We start from the raw sequence: 21,621 nt of genomic DNA on the forward strand, positions 1-21,621 counted from the left end.
TTACGCAGTTGTATTACATAAGCCAAGCGTACATGGAAAGAAGAGGGTAGGCTAGCCAGCCATGTGCTGGGCTGTGGTTGCCACCATTTGGGGCTGCTGGCATATATTTTCCTCCTTCCTTCTGTAACCAGCTGCTTCAGAACTTGAATAGGAACCCTGCATGGGTAAGACACTCAGCTTGGACAAATGCTTTACACAGTGCCCGTCAGCCCAAACCTTCAGTATCCCATTGTCCTTGTCCTCATGCTCCCTAAGAGTTAGGATTACAGAGGTATGCCTGTGCACCAGATGGCCAAGGGGACGGATGATGAGGTGGACAGCTGTTGTTTTTATCTGCCCATCACGCCTTCCTTTGGGGAACTAAACTTTCCCCTCCTTGTAGTTCTGGAAAGGGCTGTAAATCAAAAACACCTGTACCCTATCACCTTAGAAGAGTCCACGTGACCTGGGCTAGGTTAAGCCAATCAGATTCTCCCTTCCAGGAATGTGAATTGGGAACAGATACAACAGGGCCAGAAAGCAGCTGAAGTTGGCTCTCTCTCCCTGAAGAGCCGCTGGCTGGGGGCAGGACTTCCCAGCTGGGATCTTGAGCTTTGTCCTGTTCTTTGTCCTTCTTGAGGTCTGTCTGGGTGGTCAGCTTTGTGCACTCTGGGAATCCCTCAGTACTGAGAAGAGAATTTTCTGTTTCTAATAACCAAAAACCCCTACCTGAAACAAGAGTCAACATAATTTAAGGACTTTGCAATCTCAGAGCTTGAGAAATGAAGTTGGGTCTCCCTTGCTAGTATTATTTGGGATGGGGATGATGCAAAGTTAAACACATCACAGGGTTCTGGGGCAGGTTGTATTGGCATAGAAGTCCATGTGCTCTTGAAAAATAGTGAGGTGTAAGGAAAAGCTTCATTACTTGGATTATATATTTTCTTAGACAATAAGGCTTCAAAATAACTCGTGAATTTTTTCATCTCACTCAAATTGTAATACACTAAAGGTGACATCCCGGGTAGTCCAGTGACGTCTGTGTTCCCAATGCAGGGGGCTGGGGTTCAATCCCTGGTCAGGGAACTAGACACCACATGCTGCAATGAAGACTTCAAATGCCACAACTAGAAGATACCACATGCTGCAACTGAGACCCGGTGCAGCCAAAATAAATAAATAAACTAATCTTTTAATTAAAAAAAATAATATACTAAGAACGCTTCTTCAGGACAAACTTCCATTTTCCCATTCTGCCTGTTCATTTCTATAAAAAGGATAATGTCTTTTCTTATGTTTATTAGTGTCATCATCATTGTTCAGTTGCTAAGTTGTGGCTGACTCTTGCAACCCCATAGACTATAGCCCAGCAGGCTCCTGCATCCATGGGATTTTCCAGGCAAGAATCCTGGAGTGGGTTACCATTTCCTTCTCCATATTAGTGGCATACATGCTATGAATTTAGGAATGTTTGCTGAAGGTTGTCTTCTGAACATACAGAGAATGTACAAATGCAGTCCTAAACATGATGCTTACAAATAATTTATTCTTAATTCATACATTTGTTTTTCAGCAAAAAATGCATAGTTATTTATACAAATTTTCATATTCAAGACCATAGGGAACGAATGTCTCAAGAAACTGAAATCATGGCAAATTATACAACAGACATGACTCATGATTTTTGTTCAGCTACATGCACAGAACTGACCAAGTGATAGCTCTTTCTATGGACTATTTTTGCTTAATGTATCAGGTCATATGGGATTATGATTAAATAATGCTTTTCTGGGAGAATTCACCAACGATTTGAAACCATACTGTAGTATCTGTTCACACACCCTGAGAAAGCCTCGCCAGCTAGCTAAACACAGCTGTTCAGGATGTAGGTGGTGACTGGACTTAAGGTTGCTTAAGAAGAATTAATTTAACAAGCAGTGGAAAAACATTCAGTGTCTTTTTTCATGCCTGCATTTTCCTCTACTCTCCCCTTTCTCCATTAACACCATTAAATGAACTTAAAAAATACTGACACAAGGAGGTCTCTGGTTGGTCACTGGTAAATCCTTTCTCTGCCTCTGACCTGAAGGGGGGGAAAATGTGTACAGCTCTTCAATTAATGGCTGCAAATGGGAACCTGCTGGTTGTGCATCCTTGTAAATCTGAGTGCAGTCATTGTACTTAAATCCTTACTTTAGAAATGGATGAACCTCCTAAGGCAGATGGTTTGAGAAGGCCTAAATACACATGGAACCCTTTTAGAAACCTTTTGTCTTCAAGGCTGAGTTTGTGGCAAGTGAAGGCTTTGAGGGTGGTGGACACAGTCTGGGAGAAAGCTGAAATGGACAGAACTCAGAGCTAGCACGTGCTTTATTTAGAGAGAAGAGTGGGCATGGTATCCTCCCCTATCCCTGAAATAGAGCCTTTTCCTGGATGGCATGAGGCTTTATTCTTCTTTCTGCTCCAGAGAAACCAGGAGTGGAGTGTCCAGGGCTGCACATGTTCCTGGTTATGTTATCCACAAGCCTACTATGTTTATGATTGAACCCTCATCAAAGTGAATTGGACCTCATTTCTGTATTGCCTTGGTACTCAGTTGCTTAGTTTTGCTCATAGCCTCCATAAAAGGAAACAAACCTGGTAGAAAAGTAGACCGTCTGTGCTCAGCCTTGTTGGAAGAGTGCATTTAATGACATTTCTAACTATCATAGAATTTTGAAAAGACTTAGATGCAGCCTGGTGACACACCTATAACATAGCTGACCTGTTTTCTTCTTTTTTAGAAAATGATTTTTATCCATCTTTAAACTATACACTATTTACATGTTTCAAGACCTCCTAGGTCTTTATCATTTGGGTAAGAGCTCCAGGTGATTAAATTCCCAGGACAAAGATGAGGCTTTCCAAAAAGCGCTGGTTCTCTTCTGTGTGCTAAGGCCAGTTTTTACAAACAAATTGCTATTATAAACATTTAAATATAAAATTAGAATACTTCTCTAAAAATTTTCATTTTTGCATCCAGCATACTACAAACAGATCATGCTATCTAACTAGAGATTGACCTAAAAGAAGAAATAAAATCAATGTGTTCCTGTTTTTCATCTGGAAACAAGGGTTATTTACACGGGGTCCTTTCTCAAGGTTGTGGTGAGCTGTGAGGAGAAGGGCTGTTTCTTCAGAATGGTTTAAAAACCATCCAAAGACACTCCCCACCCCCGACTCCTGCTTGAGTGCTTATTGCATATTTTAGGTGGAGTATAAGGCATGAGAAAGGTGGCCAGCCACTTTTACACTTTCGAGAATAATGTTACACATTCAAGAAGTGCCTAGTTTGGAACAGCTTTCAGAGATTGTTCAAGAACAAAAAATATTAAAGGTCGTGCATTTAGAAGCTTTAGAAGCTTCTGCATTTAGAAGTATAGTACATTGGAAACATTTTCAAAAGCTCAAACCCAAAGCTGTGTTACAGTGAGTTAAATAGTCAATATGTGAGCATTTCTGTTGCATCTAGGTATGTGTTCAGAGCTTTAAAAAGTCACATCCTGCCACAATTAACAGCCAAATAAGCATTCTTGGCCTGTGACCTATAAATAAACACTCTAATTCTGCAACTCACTGACAGACTCTGAAGAAGCTATTTGGGAACAAAAAGTCCACAAACTGGTTAGAAATCTGCAAACCAGAAATGCAATCCATTTGTCCTTTTTCTAATGATGACAAAAATTTGCATTGGCTTTTGGAATAGTGACTAAGAAAGTGGACATCTATTTTCACAAGGAGGAAATAGTTATTCATAATATTGAAGGAATAAAGTCTTCAGTAGGAAGACATGCAGACTATCACAACATAGTATAGCAGTAGTCAGCTTCCACCAATGATTGTTTCCTTTTTCGGTGTGTCTAGACTCATTCGCTTTCTGTCAGGAGATATATGTCAGAGAGTATTGGCAGTCCTTCAAGAAAATGATTCAAAAGGTGATTAAAAATTGGCTGGTGCTATCCCCTCATGCCTTTCTGCCTTATGTCCTAATTTTATGGAGACAAATTAAAGACACGAAGCCACCGTACATGTGCTACTCAAAATATACCGAGGTGCTTGTGCTCAGGTCAAAACCTACAGGATGTGGTCAGACTGACAAACAGAATTCTTCATTTGCCTATATGAGCACGAACGCCCTGGGAACGCACATGCTTTTCTAGGGACAAAATGTAAAACTCAGGCAAAATTGTTCGTAATTAAACTTGTCCCATTCTGACTGTGTGAATCGAATCTTCCTCATTCTTCCTTTCCCATGCCTGCTTCCTAGCTTTTTCACATCTGATATTTTTTTCTAGATACCTTTCTCCAGGTTAATTTTTTTCTGAAACAAGGTACATAGGTTACAACATACCTAAAGAAGGGGAAAAGCTAAAGAACGTCAGTTAATCTTAGCTAATCTTTGGAGATATAAGCACTTAAGTTCACATTAAAAAATTTTACTTACACTATCTATAAAATGCACACTTAATAATATCAGAGTCTAGGCACTTTGGATGAATCTTACTTCATAGTGATATGAACACTATGAACCCAAAAGTGATTGTTATTTATTAACTACCTTTATTAATTAGTAGTGATGACAAATTTTTCAGTTCTTTGTGCATATGCCTGCTCTCCCTTCACCTGGATTATACATTAAACTTTCTAGTTATTTTTACCTATAATATTCACACAGACCTAGAATCAGAAAGAAAGAAAAGGAGGGAAGGAAGGAAGAAAACTAAAGAAAGAAAAAAGAAAGAAATCAGTTGTGGGTAAATTAAGATGTTAATTGAAATAAGATTCTATGCGTTGTTCTTAGACTAATAGGAGAAAAGAACCAAACACAGTGGCTTAGGACATTGTGCTTATGGCCAAGGTTAGAGTTGGGTCCCTGGTCAGAGGGTTTTTTCCCAGTGTTCCTACCTCTGTTCCACCAGCAGAGGGTAACGGCTGTAATGATACGGATTGTTCCTGGCCCAGCATCTTACATGCAGAAGGTGCTCAATGATCACTGAAGGCATTACATGAACAAAAAAATGAAAATTGGCTCACAGGACTCTTACAGAATGAAGTTAGCAACGGCAGACTTCAATAGGTGAAGAACAACTCAAGAGGACAAAACCACCTAACTACTTAAGTGGTTAATAATAACATTTTGTTTACAACATTATAATCTAAATTCAAGGATGTGTGCCTGTGAAGTTGCTTTAGTCGTGTGCAACTCTGCACCCTTATGGACTATACTCAGCCAGGCTCCTCTGTCTGTGGGATCCTCCAGGCAAGAATACTGGTGTGGGTTGCCCTGCCCCCCTTCAGGGGATCTTCCTGACCCAGGGATTGAACTTGTGTCTCCTACATCTCCTGTATTGGCAGGCAAGTTCTTTACCACTAGTGCCACCTGGGAAGCCCAAATTCAAGGACAGCCATCTCTAACCTTGCTGTTTTGTCATTATAAGGTAATGAATTAAAGGAGGAAAAAATATATATCCAGTTAGTGTCAATGTGCTTGGCCAGGCATCATAGCCATGTGAATTAGTAAACATAATTGAGCACACAACTGTCCCCACATTCTAATTATGTCACCTTAGGGGACCAATGGTATAACCCTGAAATGGAGATAACCCCTTCAATATCTTTCTCCTACTAGAGTTTTGTGCATATTAAATCAAGTTGTGAAGAGATCTGAAGATTAAAATCCCTGCTTGTTATTGCTGTTAGCTCTCAGATTCAGCACCAAATCAGAAAAAGTTATAAAAATCATCTCCATCCCCAGATTTTGCATTCTTCAGAATGATTCCCCTGAAGCAGTAAGATGAATTAGGTGAAACGGGTTTTGACTGCAATCACTTACAGGTAGGATTTATGAATGGAAACATGGGAAGGCCACTCTGGCCAGCTGTGAAGCCCCACACTTTCTTCCCGGGCTATTTATAGAAAGTTATATGGCCAGTGGGAAAGATCACGTTTATTTTTACAAGGCATGACATGACTGAAGAACTCACTTCCTCTCTCTGGGAAGGTCACCCTCTTCACCTGAAGGTGCAGATACAAGAGTGACAGGAAAGAAGGGGACGCCCTCCAACCTGGCCAATTAAGTCAGCCTGAGTCAGCTTCAGAGACCAACCCACGGGGTGACAGGCATGCAAGTCAAACACCCTCATTTCCCAGGCATGACTGCTCCTTGAGATGTCACCTAGATCATGACTAACAAGTAAAAATAAAATGCATTACATAATAGGGTTCAAAATTCTACTGCTGAAATAGGTTGCACAGAGATAAGGGAGTGCATTTTGACTTATCATTTGTGCTACATTTCAAACAGCTGAACACTATAAACTAAGACTGAATTTTAAAGGACGTAGCTCCATGGAGAGTGGGAAAAAACATTTTACGTGAAAAAATATTTTACAAGCAATTATGTTGTGATTGCCATATTATCCCTGAAATATGTAATACACCTGGAGAGTTCCATGCAAATGTGGAGACTGAGTAAATATTTGCTGATTCTCAAAAACCATCTTTTACCTTGACTGAAATCTGATATCATTTAGCAAATAACATATATAGTTTCACAAATCATTCCTTGGTCTTATGTAGTATATAGGGTTCCTATGGGAATACAGAGTAAAGCCAAACCACTGTTTTCCACCAGAATATCCTTTGTCAACGCTGTCTGCGGTACAGAAAAAACCAAGATGGAGCAGGAAAGGGAAAGTGCAGGATGGAAGAGACAAAGGGAACGAAGTGAGACTTTACTCCACAGAAACCTTCCGGGGAAAGTGTGTCATCTTACTGAGCTCATGCATCATAATCACTTGAAAATGATATGGGTACAATTTTATCCTTAAGTGGCCTCTGCTTAAGGACAAAGACACAGGGCAAGAAGAGAATTTCGTTTGAGAACCTGGAAGATCGCCAACAAAAATTGAAAACAACAGATACGGGCTTAATTTCTCAAACTCATCGACATTTTTTAGAAGTCTGTCTCTAGAAAGTTTCTTCTGAAAAAGGAGGTCGCTATTTTACCAGGAAGACCCAAAATACTTCTCAACCTGTTCATCCAGCTTCTAAACCAACATTCTTTGGGGTTCTAGAAGACACAGCAATGACATGCAAATGAGTTTGCCTGCAGAAATAGCCTGATTTCCACAACTGTCCTTGAGCACACGTTCGGAATGAAGTTACAGCTGAGTTATTAACATCCGTGGCAGGCACAACTCTCAGTCTCTGTAATGTAACCTAACAGGAATCTCCTTGCACTTTGCCAAAGATGAGACACTGACACCTATCAGCAGACTTGCAAAGTGTATTCATGATCCCATTAAGAGGTCCTAAGTCAAATACGGACAGACGTGCAGTTTACGTCTGTGTGCAGTTAACACACAAGGATATTGGTTCCTCAAGGGAGTTGTGCCGAACCTCTCTGTTTACAAATACAGTAGTGATTAAAAGCATAAACAAAAACAGCAGTCTTGGCAGGAGCGCCAGCCTACCAGTGCTGAGGTAAGTGTTCATCTACCTTCTGTGCTTGATCTAAATTGTACCGTGAAGTCAAGACTTCCCCATTCAATGACTTACTTGGCTCTTCACCAAAAGGAATTGTCAGAAGTGTGATAAGCATTTAAATCACCTCACTAGTTTGTGTTAATCTAGAGTTGCCATTTCAGAACCAGGATAGCATTTACGAGAACTATCTTAAGTAACACTGGCCAATGTGGTTGTCAGACAGGATCTCAGGAATGTGCTTCCCAAATTTTTCAAAGACTTAGGGTGACTGCCGTTCATTTCCATAGTCTGGACCCAAATGAGACTTCAGTGCTTAACTAGGCAAAGGTCATCTTATTTGGCTTAAACTACAACTCAAATAACATACTCCTGATTTTTCATAACACAACTGCCAAATTTATTCCTGAATACTATGATTTTAATTTTAAGCAAGGATAGATGGGCACAGTCACGTTCTCCAGTGACTACATTAGGAACCATAGCTACAGTAGTGGGTTGGTTTCTTCTCCTTGTAGAGAAGGCAAATGTTCTGCATGTCCTGGTAAGCAACTTTCGGTCCTACCAAAAACAACCAGCACCATCTTCCTTCCCTCCTGAGTGGAATGTTAAACCTCGATTTGCAATCAAGTAAGAAAAGCTTACTCCTACTGCTCTCCCCATGTGAGAAACCATTGATATTTTTGAGGACCAGTCATTTGGGCATTGCTTCAAAAGGCACATTTATTCCAGTGGCAATTTAAATCAGTAGAGAAGGAGAGAATAAGATTAAAAAGAAAGCAAAAAAAAAAAAAAAAAATCAGGTGGGTTTTATGGAATACATTAAAGTAAACAGGAATCTGGGATCTATACAAACCACTTAGCTTCCTCTCAATAGTTTAACCAGAGTCCCTACGGTAGAATAATTCACAGTTGTATCAAGACACACACAGGTCTCCAAAAAAATACTGTGTAAAAAAAGTAGCTGAGAAGTCTCAAGCAGCTTGCCCTGATGTCCAGTTCAAGTGTATGCAATGCAGAAGGGCTGCAAAATTCAAAACTACACAACAAGAAAATTCAGTGCAGATAACAGGCTTTGATAAATTATGAAAAACCATTGTATATATTACTATTTAAATAACATCTGAGAAAACATTTTGAAATAATTAACATGTGTTCACAGTCCATGCATTTTCTAGCAGGTTAAACCCTGGGTTTGTGTCTCTGTGCTGATTTTCTACAAAGGTCTATTCCTAGACAAATGCAAGCATTCCTCAGAACCAAATGGAAGTACCCAGGGATTTCGTCTACTTACCCTCTTTACTCCATGCCTGACCTCACAACGGTCACTTGCAATTACCTCTGGCAGAGAAGACGACTGGAAAATCGAACCATTTGGGGTTTTAGTGGGGGTTTTATTCGCTGCCTTAGAAGAATCCCTGATGCCACAGACACCATCTGAATTTTCTCCAAGGACAAGAACCAGCTGCCCTATCGCTCCCGTTTGCCCACCTCCCTCTTCCAAAGCCCCAGGTGCGCTGAGACCCTCCTGCCTTGCTGGACTTTCCCCCCTGTGGTTTCGCAGCACCTTCCTCAAGCAAAGAAGGAAACACGACAAAACTTCAAAACAAACCAACAACAGAAACTCCCAACAAACTGGTGGGCGAGCCGGCAGCCTCCCCCAAGGAGGAGGCTCACTTTTTACTGCAGAATTCGGCGTTGCTGAGGAACTTCTTGATGACCAACCCCAGGCAGACAACCAGCAGCAGCATGTAGCCCACAGTGCCCAGGAAGGTGGGCGCGTCTGGTGGCTCCTTGAGGAACTGGCGCAGGCCCTCCTCCACGTAATACACCTGATCGTAGATGCTGAGGAAAGTGAAAATGTGGAAGAGCTGGTGGCTGTGGCCGATGATGTCGAAGAGGCCCGGCTGGATGCGCTCGGGGATCTTGCTCACGTTGAAGAAGGCAGCCACCACCAGCCAGAAGTAGCGGCGGTAGAAGTGCAGGAAGAGTGTGGGGTTCTCCCCGCGCAGGTCGAAGAGCCAGCTCTCCAGCATGATGGGGCAGGCCATGCTCAGCGGCATGACGAAGACGAAGGTGCGCAGCGCGAACGGGTAAGAGCACCAGTCGGTGCGGCTCTTGCAGCAGGCCACGGTGCAGGCCACCGCCAGCACGAAGGCCACGGGCAGCACGAGCGCGCGGTAGGCGGCGATGAGCCCCGTGCAGTCCACGTGCCAGCCCAGGCGCTGCTGCACGTATGGGGTCATCACCCGGGCGTCCAACAAGCTCAGGCCTGGCAACAGGTAGTAGTAGTAGGCCACGGTGCTGCCGAAGCCGTAGTAGCTGATGGACGCGTAGTCCAGGTAGAAGAAGGCGGCGCGCAGGCGCAGCGACAGGCAGCTGAACACGTGCGCCGTGCAGCTCATGGCGAAGGTCAGCAGCACGCCCGACGCGTAGCACCACAGCGGCAGCAGCCACGGGTGGTGGAAGGGCACGTCGCGGCCGCTCAGGAAGAAGAGGCGGCAGAACTTGTTCAGGAACAGCAGCAGCGGGATGAAGTGCGTCCAGAAGTTGAGCGTCTCGTTGGTGGGCTTCAGCACCGAGGCCAGGCACTCCTGCGCCGTGCACGGCAGCCGCCGGTAGCCTGACAGGATGAAGCACTCCACGAAGTCGTCGGGCACCTCGTCCCAGCGCAGCAGCGGCTTGGCGGATGCCGGAGAGTCCCCGGAGGCCAAGGCGTGGGGACGCGAGGCGGCCTCCGAAGCCGCCGCGGTCGCGCCAGGCGGGCCCTTTGTGCCCGCGCTCCGGGGCTGCAGGCGCCGCGGCATGGTGCCCGGGGCTTGGCTAGGACGCGCACCGGCGACCTCTGGCGCCGGCTCCTGCGCGCTCGCCAGTCCCCGCCGGCCGCCGTCGGAGCCTTTGTGCGCGCGCCGGGGGCGTCGCTGCAGGTTCAGAAGAAGACCGGAGCCTCTGAACAGCCGTTCCTAAAAAAATAAAGAAATAAATACAAATAATCATCGATCTCCAAGCCGCGTGCCAACCGGCAGGAGCGCGCGGGGCACGGCGGCCCCTTCGCCCGGCTCCCCGCTACCGGCTGCGGCAGCGGCGGCGGCGCGATCGACTGCGGCGGCGGCGCTGCTGCGGTGACTGGGCATCGCGCGGTGGGGGCGCAGCCGCCGCCGCCCCCGGCTCGGGAGGCGGGGACGGGGGGAGCGGAGGCGCTGGAGGGAGCGGGGGACGGGCGCACCGAGGGAGGGCGGGGGCCTCCCGGCTAGTGTTTCGCGGCCGCCTCGGGGGACAGAGTTGTCCCCGGTCTCGAGTTCCGTACCATCCCTCCCCCGCTCCTCGGGTCGCCGAAGCCCGAGCTGGCCGGTTAATGATTGATGCGGGGGCCAAAGGCTGCGCCAGCGACTCGGCGGCCCGCACCGAGGGCGAGGGTCGGCTCCGGGATTCGAAACCCGACAGCCACGCGGGCGTTCGAGAGGACACTGGGGAGCCGCGTTCGCGGGGGGCGGGGAGCTGCGGCCGCAGAAGCCGGGAAAGAGGGTGGGAGGAGAGCGGCGGGCGAGTCCGAGCCGGGGCAGGGCGCAGGGATGCGCCGACCGTCATCTCGGAAGCGGGCGGGGGCGCTCGGGCAATCCGGGGGCTTTGAGGCCGCGTCTGGATCAGGCCGTGTCGCTGTCATACCTGGGACCGCTCCTCTCTTGACGTGTGTGTGTGTGTGTGCATGCGTGCGCGCGCGCCGTCCTCACTCTTAGCACCATGTCAAGCGTTAGTTTATCTCCTTTCCTGTGGCGGACTTATTCAGGTGCGTCACCAACCTCCTTTCGTCCTTGTCCGATTCCAAACGAACGGCCCTCTAAACTGGCCTATGGTCGTGATCACCAGCCTTCGGGGGTCGCAGCCCACCCGTGCTCTTGTGTCTTTAACTAGGAATCTTGTTTGGAGCCCAGAGTCCTACAACTCAGGGCGGGCTGCTCAAACTCGGCATTTTAATGAAAAAATTCAGATGAAGACCAGGGGATCCGGAAAGCCTGTAATGATCTGAGAAATTTATTAAGAAGGGATTCCCAAGCAGAGCTGTGCCCGAGTCAAGGGCTGATTATAAGTGGGGATGTTGATGACGCAAGACCTCAGGGAGGAGGTGCGTTCTAGCCCGAATTGAAAAGAGAACGGAGACGAATTCGTGGAGATTGGGAGGGGTGGCTTGGAAAAAGCTTTATGCATAATTTAGCAGAAGTACCTGGCAGGCTAGGTTGAGTGGCTGGAGGCCAGAAGAAAGGAAGACTGAAGAACGGAAAACGGTTGTGATGCACTGCGCTGTGATAATATGCCCTTGAGCCTTGTGAAAAGAGGGACTAAAAAACCTGCCTCCTGTAAAATGTTTTGTCATTTCTAGGAAGTTTCCCTTAGAGATGCCCTGGGGGTGTGACTGAGTCCGACTTGCATCACTGACCTGCTGTATTGTGTCATGACAATAGAGGCTAACATTTAAGGAGCCAGGCATTGTTCTAAGTGCTTTACAGTTTTAAAAATGATTTAGGTATTATTTTTCCCATTTTACAGATAAGGAAGTGGAAGCACCACAAGGGTAAATAATGGGCCTAGTTGGCAGAAGGGGGTTATGAACCCTGCAAACTGCTTCTGGACCTTATGTACTTAAAGCAGAACATCCAACAACCTGATTTGCTCAACTATTTTCATTTCATAAATGAAAGGCCGCTTTCTTCACTAACAAATCCTTTAAGTAGGTCAAGGAAGGTTTACTTAGTGGTGGCTCAGGGGACTTAAGTTATGGATAAGAATTATTTTAACTAGGAAATCATTCAGTATTGTAAATGTCTAAAATTACTTAAAGGTATCAGAAACAAGTTTCAGCCTTCTCTTTCAAAAAAAAAAAATTTTTTTTTTTTCCTATTAGTAACTGCTTTAGCAAGCTCTTACACAATTAGGCCAAAGGTGCACTTGGGTCTTGTGCCTTTCTGAACTATCAAAAATTCTTTATTGATGGGTTTTAAATAAATGAGATTTTGCTGTAGTTAACTGTATCTTGTTTTAGTATTTTGTTTTGCTACTGTCTATAGCCTTGTTTTAAAGCAAAATCTAATTTCCTTTCACATTTGGACGAAGGACCCAGGCTAATTTGTAAAAGAGATTAAGCTTTAGGCATTTATAAATCTAACTTAGGAATGATAAAACTGAATCCAGGGCAGACTGGAAAACAAAGAGTTTTTTTCTCTTCTCTTTGTTACTCCACAAACAACCTGAGCTGTAAAAAAATGTTGATCTTATAATAATAATTCCCATATTTACCGACCTCTTGGTAGCATAATCAGATCACTTACATAATGGGGGAGAATATAATAGAAAGTTCACATCAAGTGAAATAATGGAATTGACTGTAAATAAATGTGAAAGAAACTGATTAGATGAAATAACATTTATCTTTATGTTCATGGGATGAGACTGGTTATGATAAAAGATGGTGTTCTTTAAAGCACTCTGTATTTTATAAAGTCGAAAAATCCATCGTAACATTCTTATAAATCTTTCAGAAAGTCTTTGCAATTTCTGCTTTTCTCTTTTTTCATGTAACTGCCCTCCCGCACAAGGCACAGAATCTGCTGCAGTTTTGAAGTGGCTTTCCTGAAAGCTCTCCAATGCCAGCCAAGACAGGTGTCCTGACTATTCCCTGACAAAGCCAAGTCAAAAGGAACTAAGGAAACACCACAATTCATCTAACTTATTTAAAAAAAAAAAGAACCAGCAATATGATTTTTTCTTAATTACTACCAATCTATAGAATTAATTTTCCTTAAGGTTTTTGAGATATAAAACCTTGTTTCCCAAACCCTACAATGGCTGGCTTTTGTAGTTTATTTTAACTCCAGTAAAATAACTGCCTCTTGGCAGTGAGAATCACGGTCCCGTCCCCCGGGCTTGGCTAAACAGAGAGAAACAGTGGGCTGCCTGCCATTCCCAGAAGGTGAACAGGGAGATAAGGCATCTCTAAGGTAACTAGAACTGATTACGGAGTTCCTGATAGAGAAAAGTTACCTGTATTACATTGGAAAGTCAATGCCATCATTTAGAGGCAGAAACCAGCTAGTTCTTCCCATTGAAATCTTGTCAAACCAAGGTTACAAGTGTATTTTTCGCAGTTCTGCGGAGACTATGTACCTTTGGTTACTAATGGGTCCTGGCTGCCAAATGCAGTCATTTGTAGAAATTGTAGCAAGCAGAACAAATGGATTTTGTCCTTGTGGTTTGCTTTGATGTTCTTAAAGATCAACTGTAGGTTTATTTGTGTTTCTCTCCATGACAATAAGATGTTCAGTTCAGTTCAGTCACTCAGTTGTGTCTGACTCTTTGCGACCCCATGGACAGCAGCACCCCAGGCTTCCCTGTCTGCCACCAACTCCCGGAGCCTACTCAAACTCATGTCCATCGAGTTGGTGATGCCATCCAACCTTCTCATCCTCTGTTGTCCCCTTCTCCTCCCACCTTCAATCTTTCCCAGCATAAGGGTCTTTTCCAATGAGTCAGTTCTTTGCATCAGGTGGCCAAAGTATTGGAGTTTCAGCTTCAGTATCAATTCTTCCAATGAATATTCAGGACTGATCTCCTTTAGGATGGACTGGTTGGATCTCCTTGCAGTCCAAGGGACTCTCAAGAGTCTTCTCCAATACCACAGTTCAAAAGCATTAATTCTTTGGCGCTCAGCTTTCCTTATAGTCCCAACTCTCACATGACTACTGGAAAAACCATGGACTTGACTAGACGGATCTTTGTTGGCAAAGTAATGTCTCTGCTTTTTAATATACTGTCTAGGTTGGTCATAACTTTTCTTCCAAGGAGTAAGTGTCTTTTAACAATAGATGAGGCATGTATAAAACTTCCACAGCAAATATGATGTTTTCTAATAAGAATGATGAGATATTTGTAAAATCTGCAGAAAAAAAATATGCTATGATATTTGTTAATACTACACCTGTTTTGGAAGAGGCAATTTTTTTTCTAGTCTCATTTTTAGCCAAAACCAATCAAACAAGCAAACAAAACCCACTGTGAACACTGTTTAATTGCATCCGTGACTGTATGAAGAGAACTCTACAAGGTTCAGTCCCTCCTTAGAATATACAGACTAAACAAAGTGCTTCCCTTTCCTCAAGTTGAAAACAGTCGTAATGTTATCTTCCAAACTTCCATGTTGTTTGGAATTAAAATATTTGTACTATGGGCTTTCCAGGTGGTGCTAGTGGTAGAGAACCCACCTGCCAATGCAAGAGACTGAAAGATGTGGGTTTGATCCCTGGGTCAGGAAGATCCCCTGGAGAGGGGAATGGCAACCCACTTCAGTATTCTTTCCAGGAGAATTCCATGGTCAGAGGAGCCTAGTGGGCAACAGTCCATGGGGTCACAAAGAGTTGGACACAACTGAATGACTAACACTTTCACTTTCACTACTATATATAAAATAGATAACCAGCAAGGACCTACTGTATAGCACAGGGAACTATACTAAATATCTTGTAATTTATTGCATCTTCCAATATATCTATAATCTAGAAGAATCTTGAAAAGGTGTATATATATATATATATGTATTATATATATATATATATGTATGTATGTATAACTGAATCACTTTGCTGCACACTTGGAACTCCCACAACATTTTGAATCAACTATATTTCCATAAAAATTTTAAAAAAGCAAAAACGAAACAAACACTTCCATGTCAGATGTGATCATTACCAGATTATAGAATCAGATGCTTGATGATGGAATAGCTTCTGGCAGTGGCATCAGGTGTAACTATGGCAACTTTCAGGGCAAAGTGCAATCAAATGTTGGGTGGAGGGCTGGAAATGATAAAGTGATGGGAGACTGAGTTCTTATCTGGCACAGTTCCTGTCTGGTAACTGACATGGTGGCAGGATTCTGTCCTATTTTAGCCACACCACAAGGCTTGTGGGGTCTTAGTTCCCTAACAGTGATTGAACCTGCACTCTTGGAAGTGAAAGTATGGAGTTCTAATCAACTGGACCACCAGGGAAGTCCCAACGGGCTTCCTTTTTGAATAAAAGCTAAGGGAGCCTTGTTGAAGGTGTTTTTGCCTTTTGAGATTCTTTGCCGGGAGGGACAGCTCCAGACTCCCCTCTGTCCTACAGGTTCACCTGCTCTCTACCAGTGGTCTCCAAAGTGGGCTGCATAAAAAGACTAAGAGGAAGAATAAAATGCCACAACTCCTCTTTCAATAGATCTCATCCTTCTAAATACGTTGGGGCATGGGGCGCATCTAAGCACTCGCTGATAAAGGGCACGCAATCAAAACTGTCCACTTCTGCCCCATAGTCCATTGCTCTTGTTTGTCCCATCTGCTTCCATCTCCTCTCCTGGACTCAGGATAGACTCCCCTTGCTTGCCTCTTAGGTCCTGCCTCTCAGAGTCCACCAACAGTTCCTAGGCTCTGATCAGTCCTGCCCAAAGCCTTGAGCCCTTCCCAAAGTCTTGCTGAGCTAATACAGTCTCCATTCTGGAGTTATTTCTCCCAGTTCTGCTCTTTCTCTTTCTTGTCTAGAGCCTGTATTGTCTTCCTACATAGACTTTGTATTTTGTATTGTTTAGTCCCTAAGTTGTATCTGACTCTTTTTGACCTGAGAGACTGTAGCCCACCAGGCTCCTCTGTCCATGGAATTTCCCAGGGAAGAATACTGGAGTGGGTTGCCATTTCCTTCTGCAGGGGATCTTCCCAACCCAAGGATCAAACCTGCATCTCCTGCATTGCCGGGAGGATTCTTTACCACTGAGTCATCAGGGAAGCCCATTTACACATTATATTCACCCTGATTCAGATTTACCCTTTGGGAAGAGACTTTTTTGGTAGAGCCTTTTAGGTAGCTTCCATTAATTTAGCTTTAGAAACTGATACTAGTGTGTGAGATAGATGTCTGAGTGCCTGCTTCTCATTATTTATTGACAATTTTCCTTGAGACACAGTGCTTTACACATAGTAAGGACGCACATATTTGTGACTGGGGTAATTCTCTTTAGTACTGTAAATCTTTGAATGGTTAGAATCTTAGACTAGCAATGTGGTATAATTCTTTGGTCATCTAGAGAGTTGGTCATCTAGTCCAACTCTTCCCATTTATGATAGTCGTTTCAATTTATTGATCATACACTGTATTCAGGTATTGGAATGACACTTTACCTATATTATCTCTAATTCTCAGAATTAGAACTGGTAAATCCAGTCTCCCTGTTTTCAGACAAGAAATCAGAGGCTCAGAGATGTGATGCAGTTGGGTGGCAGTTTAGAAGTCAAACCATTAATTCCAAAACTCTTTCCTTTTTGGGGTGCTACCTCCTGCAAGGCTATTGTGTAGCCAACCTTGAACATCTCCAGTAAAGACACCTATTACCTCATACGGTATCCCCTTCCATTTTAAGCTTTTAAAATGGTTGTTTTTGGAGAACTTTGTAAATGAATGAGCACAACTGATGAGAAAAAAAAACACTGTTGCAGCTTGGCCTAAAGCTCAACTGTAAGTGTTATTGAATGTGGTCACCAGTTGGATCTGGTTAGAAAGTCCCTGCAAAGAATGATGCCGAATAAGGCGTGTGTGCATGCAGTATGTGACAGCTGCATATTGATTAGCTGTGGCTGGAAGGTACATTTCATATAAAGAGCATTTTCCTGTAAACAGTTAACATCTGTTATTACCAGAGGGCTTGCCATAGTCTCAGTCTCTACAAAGATGCAAACAGCAGATTCTATGATTTCATAGATGATCCTTGCATTTAGCACAATATTACTGATTACAGTGATTGATTAATACAGAAAGGAAAATATTCTGCTAGGGTTTCATTTAGTTTTTTTTTTTTCTTTTTAAAAATAAAAAAAAATTCACTGAGGCATAATGGACTTGCAGCATTATATTAGTTTCAGGTGCATAATGATTTGATATTTGTATATATTGTGAAATGATCACCACAATTAGTCAACATCCGCATCCACACCATACATAGTGACAAGAGTTTTTTTCCTTGTGTTAAGGACTTTTAAGATTTACTCTCCTGACAACTTTCAGATGTGCAATGCAGTATTATTAATTATAGTCACCATGCTGTATCTTACATCCCCAGGACTTTTTTTTATAACTGGAAATCTGTACTTTTTTGACTCCCTTCACCCCCACCTCCCGTATGGTATTTGTCTTCCTATTCTGACTTATCTTACTAGCATAATGTCCTCAAGGTTCATCCATGTTGTTGCAAATGGCAAGATTTCGTTCTTTTTTTAATGGCAAAGCATGAGTCTGAGCAAGCTCCGGGAGATGGTGAAGGACAGGGAAGCCTGGCATGCTGCAGTCCATGGGGTCACAGTCGGACCTGACTGAGCGACTGAACAACAGCAACGATATTCCATTTTTTATATATACATATACACATGGGTTTCCCTGGTGGCTCAGATGGTAAAGAATCAGCCTGCAATGTGGGAGACCTGGGCTCGATCCCTGGGTTGGGAAGATCCCCTGGAGGAGGGAATGGCAACCCACTCCAGTATTTTTGCCTGGAAAATCCCCATGAACAAAAGAGCCTGGTGGGCTGCAAACCCATGGTGGGGTTGCAAAGAGTCAGACACCACTAAGCGACTAAGCACAGAACATATACACATAAACTACATCTTTTTTATCCATTCATCCATGAATGGACACAGGTTGTTTCCACATCTTGGCTATTGTTAACAATGCTGGATTGAACAAGGGGGTGCAGCTGTCTTTTCGAATTAGTATTGCCATTTTCTTTGGACAAATACTCTGGAGTAGAATTGGTGGGTTGTATGGTAATTGTATTTTAATGTTTTGAGAAATCTCCATACTGTTTCCACAGTGGCTGTACCAATTTACATTCCAATCAACAGTGCACAAGAGTCTCCTTTTCTTTCCTTTTTCCAAACTTCTCCAAAATTACTCCTTTTTTTTTATAATAGACATTTTAGCAGGTGTGAGGTGATATCTCACTGTGGTATTGAGTTACCCTTATGGTTAGTAGTAATCTTGAGCATATTTTGATATACCTGTACATCTCATTTTTTAATGTATAGATTTTCCTTTTCTTTGAGGTACAATGTCTATTTGTTGAATGAATTTATCAACATAATTGTCTTGGCACCAATCATGAAACTAATTGAAGATATTGTATCTTATATAGTCAATATATTGATTTTTAAAGAAGGAGCATTTTTTAAGGAGCTTATGTAGTCCCTTGGTCACCCATAGGCATGTTTCTTTGAGCTGTTTGGTATGGGAATTCTAGAGTTAAAATGGTTTAGTTCTTTTTTAAAGTAAACATTTAATAAGAGGAAGCATTTTACTTTTATGCTTTCTTAAATTTCAATGACTGTATGATTTTGAAAAATAACAAATGGCTGAATATATGAATTTTGTGACATAAAAGTTATTTCCTTCCATATTCACTAAAAATATTCCCTCTATTTAGAAGTTGGCGGATTGTAATGTTTTAGTTTTTATTCTTGGTTCCTACCCTGCTCCTCTAAACTTCTTTCCACCTGTCTCAACTTTAGATACCTCATTCTCATACCTACTTAATTCACTGATTAGAGATATCCCAGTGCTGAGTAGGGATTATTGAATAAATCTATAGCAAGCATTCAGGAGATAGGCCAGCTGTTTATTTAACAAGCAATGATAAACACCACTTATGCTTATAGCCGGCACCAGATGCTCAAGGCATGAAAGGGCAGAGGAGCAAGTTGGAGCACAATAAAGAGAAGTTGGAATCATTCCTCTTCTCAGTTGCAGGGGAAATGGGCCCACAATGTCTTAATGCAACCACTTTGTGATTACTTATATAATGCAGCCATTTTGAAACAAGCAGTATTTCAATGCTGCTTCAAACATCATTAAGTTTCCAATGTTTTTACTTCTCAGTAATTTGCTAGACAGACACCTGCACCCCATCCACAGAGGTCAGGGCTGGGGTGAGGGTTAAGCATCATCTGGCAAGAAAACCATGGAAAACTGGGAGTCATCCACACTTGTTTATCTCAGAGAGAACTGTCAATCCTGCGTCATTTGTTTCTCTCTTGGCATATATCTTAGTTCTCTGATTTCCCCTTCACCATAACAGTGCCTGGTCTCTCTCACTTCTGATAAACAAATAGATTTGAATGCAGAAGGATGGAACTTATTAATACTTTATTTTCCACTTTAGACTGCATGCATGGTCTCTCATGTTTCGGAAGCTTTCTGATTATATTAACTTTATTTAATTGGGTGAGTGTCAGAAGGGAAGAGGTTGGGAATGGAGTGACTCTGTGGGCCACAGTTCTCTCTCATATTGCCAGCTCCAGACTGCGCCGGAAATTCTCAGCATTTCTAACAGGTCCTTCAGTGAATTATGTATATTCTGTCTACTGGCATCAAACTCCTTTATAATAACTTAGGGGAGACAGGCTGAGCCAGGTCTGGTAGATGTCAACACAAGATAACACAACACTTTGTTTTCTCATATTGTGTAAACAAAACTAAAACATATACCAAGGAATTGGATGTGCATTTGTCAAAGCAATAAATTTGTAAGACATTTTAAACAATTCAAAAAGAAAGTAGAAATGAAAGTCTCATAAAGAAAGGGATTAGAGACAGAAGAAGGGTGACGAAAGGCTAGTTTTCTTGTTTTAGTCTGTAATTTAAAAAGCAGTAGTGGTTTTACACTTACACCAAGAATCTTTTGACTTTGCTGTGCCACAGAACATTGTAACTCAGGAGAGACAATTACAACTGTACAACTCAGGAGAGCATTGTACCAATATTATATGAGAAGAAATAAAATGGGGAAGGAAGAGAGAATTTCTCTTTGTGAGAAGGGCATGGAAATAACCTACCTTAGTTTCCAAACTGGAATGGTGTTGTCATTAGGGCTGATGTGGTTCTTAAATTCTACATCAGCCTCATGGTTGATGGCAGAAAATCATCACCCCAGCGAGGGATGGAGGCAAGTCCATTGTGAGGGGGAGGGGGCTCCTAAATCCTGTCCCATGTGGTTGGTGGTTTTCTTATATTCACTTAAGAAAAGGACTTTTATGGACTTCCCTGGTGATCCAGGACTTCCCTCGTAGCTCAGGTGGTGAAGAATCTAATCTGCCTGCAATAAGATCCCTGGGTCAGGAAGATCCCCTGGAGAAGAGAATGGCAACTCACTCCAGTATTCTTGCCTGGAGAATTCCATGGACAGAGGAGCCTGGCAGGCTACACTCCGTGGGGTCGCAAAGAGTTGGACCTGACTGAATGACTAAGACCTTCACTTCTTTCACTGGTGATCCAGTGGTTAAAAATCTACCTCGCAATGCAGGGGACACTGGTTTGATCCCTGGTCCAGGAAGATCCCACATGCCTCGGAGCAACTAAGCCCGTGTGCCACAGCTACTGAGCCTGTGCTCTAGGTCCCGTGCTCCACAACAAGAGAAGCTACCACAATGAGAAGCCCGAACACCACAACTAGGGTGTAGCTACTGCCCTCTGTAACTAGAAAAAGACCATGTGCAGCAATGAAGATCTAGCACAGCCAAATAAATTTTTTTTTAGGTGACTTTATTTTTGGGGGCTCCAAAATCACTGCACATGGTGACTGCAGCCATGAGAAGAAAAGACGCTTACTCCTTGGAAGGAAAGTTATGACCAACTTAGACAGCATACTGAAAAGCAGAGACATTACTTTGTCAACAAATGTCCGTCTAGTCAAGGCTTTGGTTTTTCCAGTAGTCATGTATGGATGTGAGAGTTGGACTATAAAGAAAGCTGAGCACTGAAGATTTGATGCTTTTGAACTGTGGTGTTGGAGAAGACTCTTGAGAGTCCCTTGGACTGCAAGGAGATCCAACCAGTCTATCCTTAAGGAGATCAGTCCTGGGTGTTCATTGGAAGGACTGATGTTGAAGCTGAAACTCCAATACTTTGGCCACCTGATGCGGAGAGCTGACTCATTTGAAAAGACCCTGATGCTGGGAAAGATTGAGGGCAGGAGGAGAAGGGGATGGCAGAGGATGAGATGGTTGGATGGCATCACTGACTCGATGGACATGAGTTTGGGTGAACTCTGGGAGTTGGG

At 43.2% G+C, this 21,621-nt stretch overlaps 1 protein-coding gene across 1 annotated transcript; it reads right to left on the bottom strand.

Moving 5' to 3' along the window:
- Positions 1-1,512: 1,512 nt before the first annotated feature.
- On the bottom strand, positions 1,513-10,310 carry PAQR9 (progestin and adipoQ receptor family member 9). The gene has a single exon (XM_061167796.1). It carries the CDS (start codon positions 10,308-10,310, stop codon positions 9,177-9,179), a length of 1,134 nt encoding a protein of 377 aa, XP_061023779.1. The 3' UTR covers positions 1,513-9,176.
- Positions 10,311-21,621: the final 11,311 nt, after the last annotated feature.

This window comes from Dama dama, chromosome 19, assembly GCF_033118175.1.
Source record: "Dama dama isolate Ldn47 chromosome 19, ASM3311817v1, whole genome shotgun sequence".
Classification (NCBI taxonomy): domain Eukaryota; kingdom Metazoa; phylum Chordata; class Mammalia; order Artiodactyla; family Cervidae; genus Dama; species Dama dama.

What these genes read in the sequence shown, in the direction of transcription:
- PAQR9 (XM_061167796.1), bottom strand. Translation starts at nt 10,310, where the DNA reads ATGCCGCGGCGCCTGCAGCCCCGGAGCGCGGGCACAAAGGGCCCGCCT.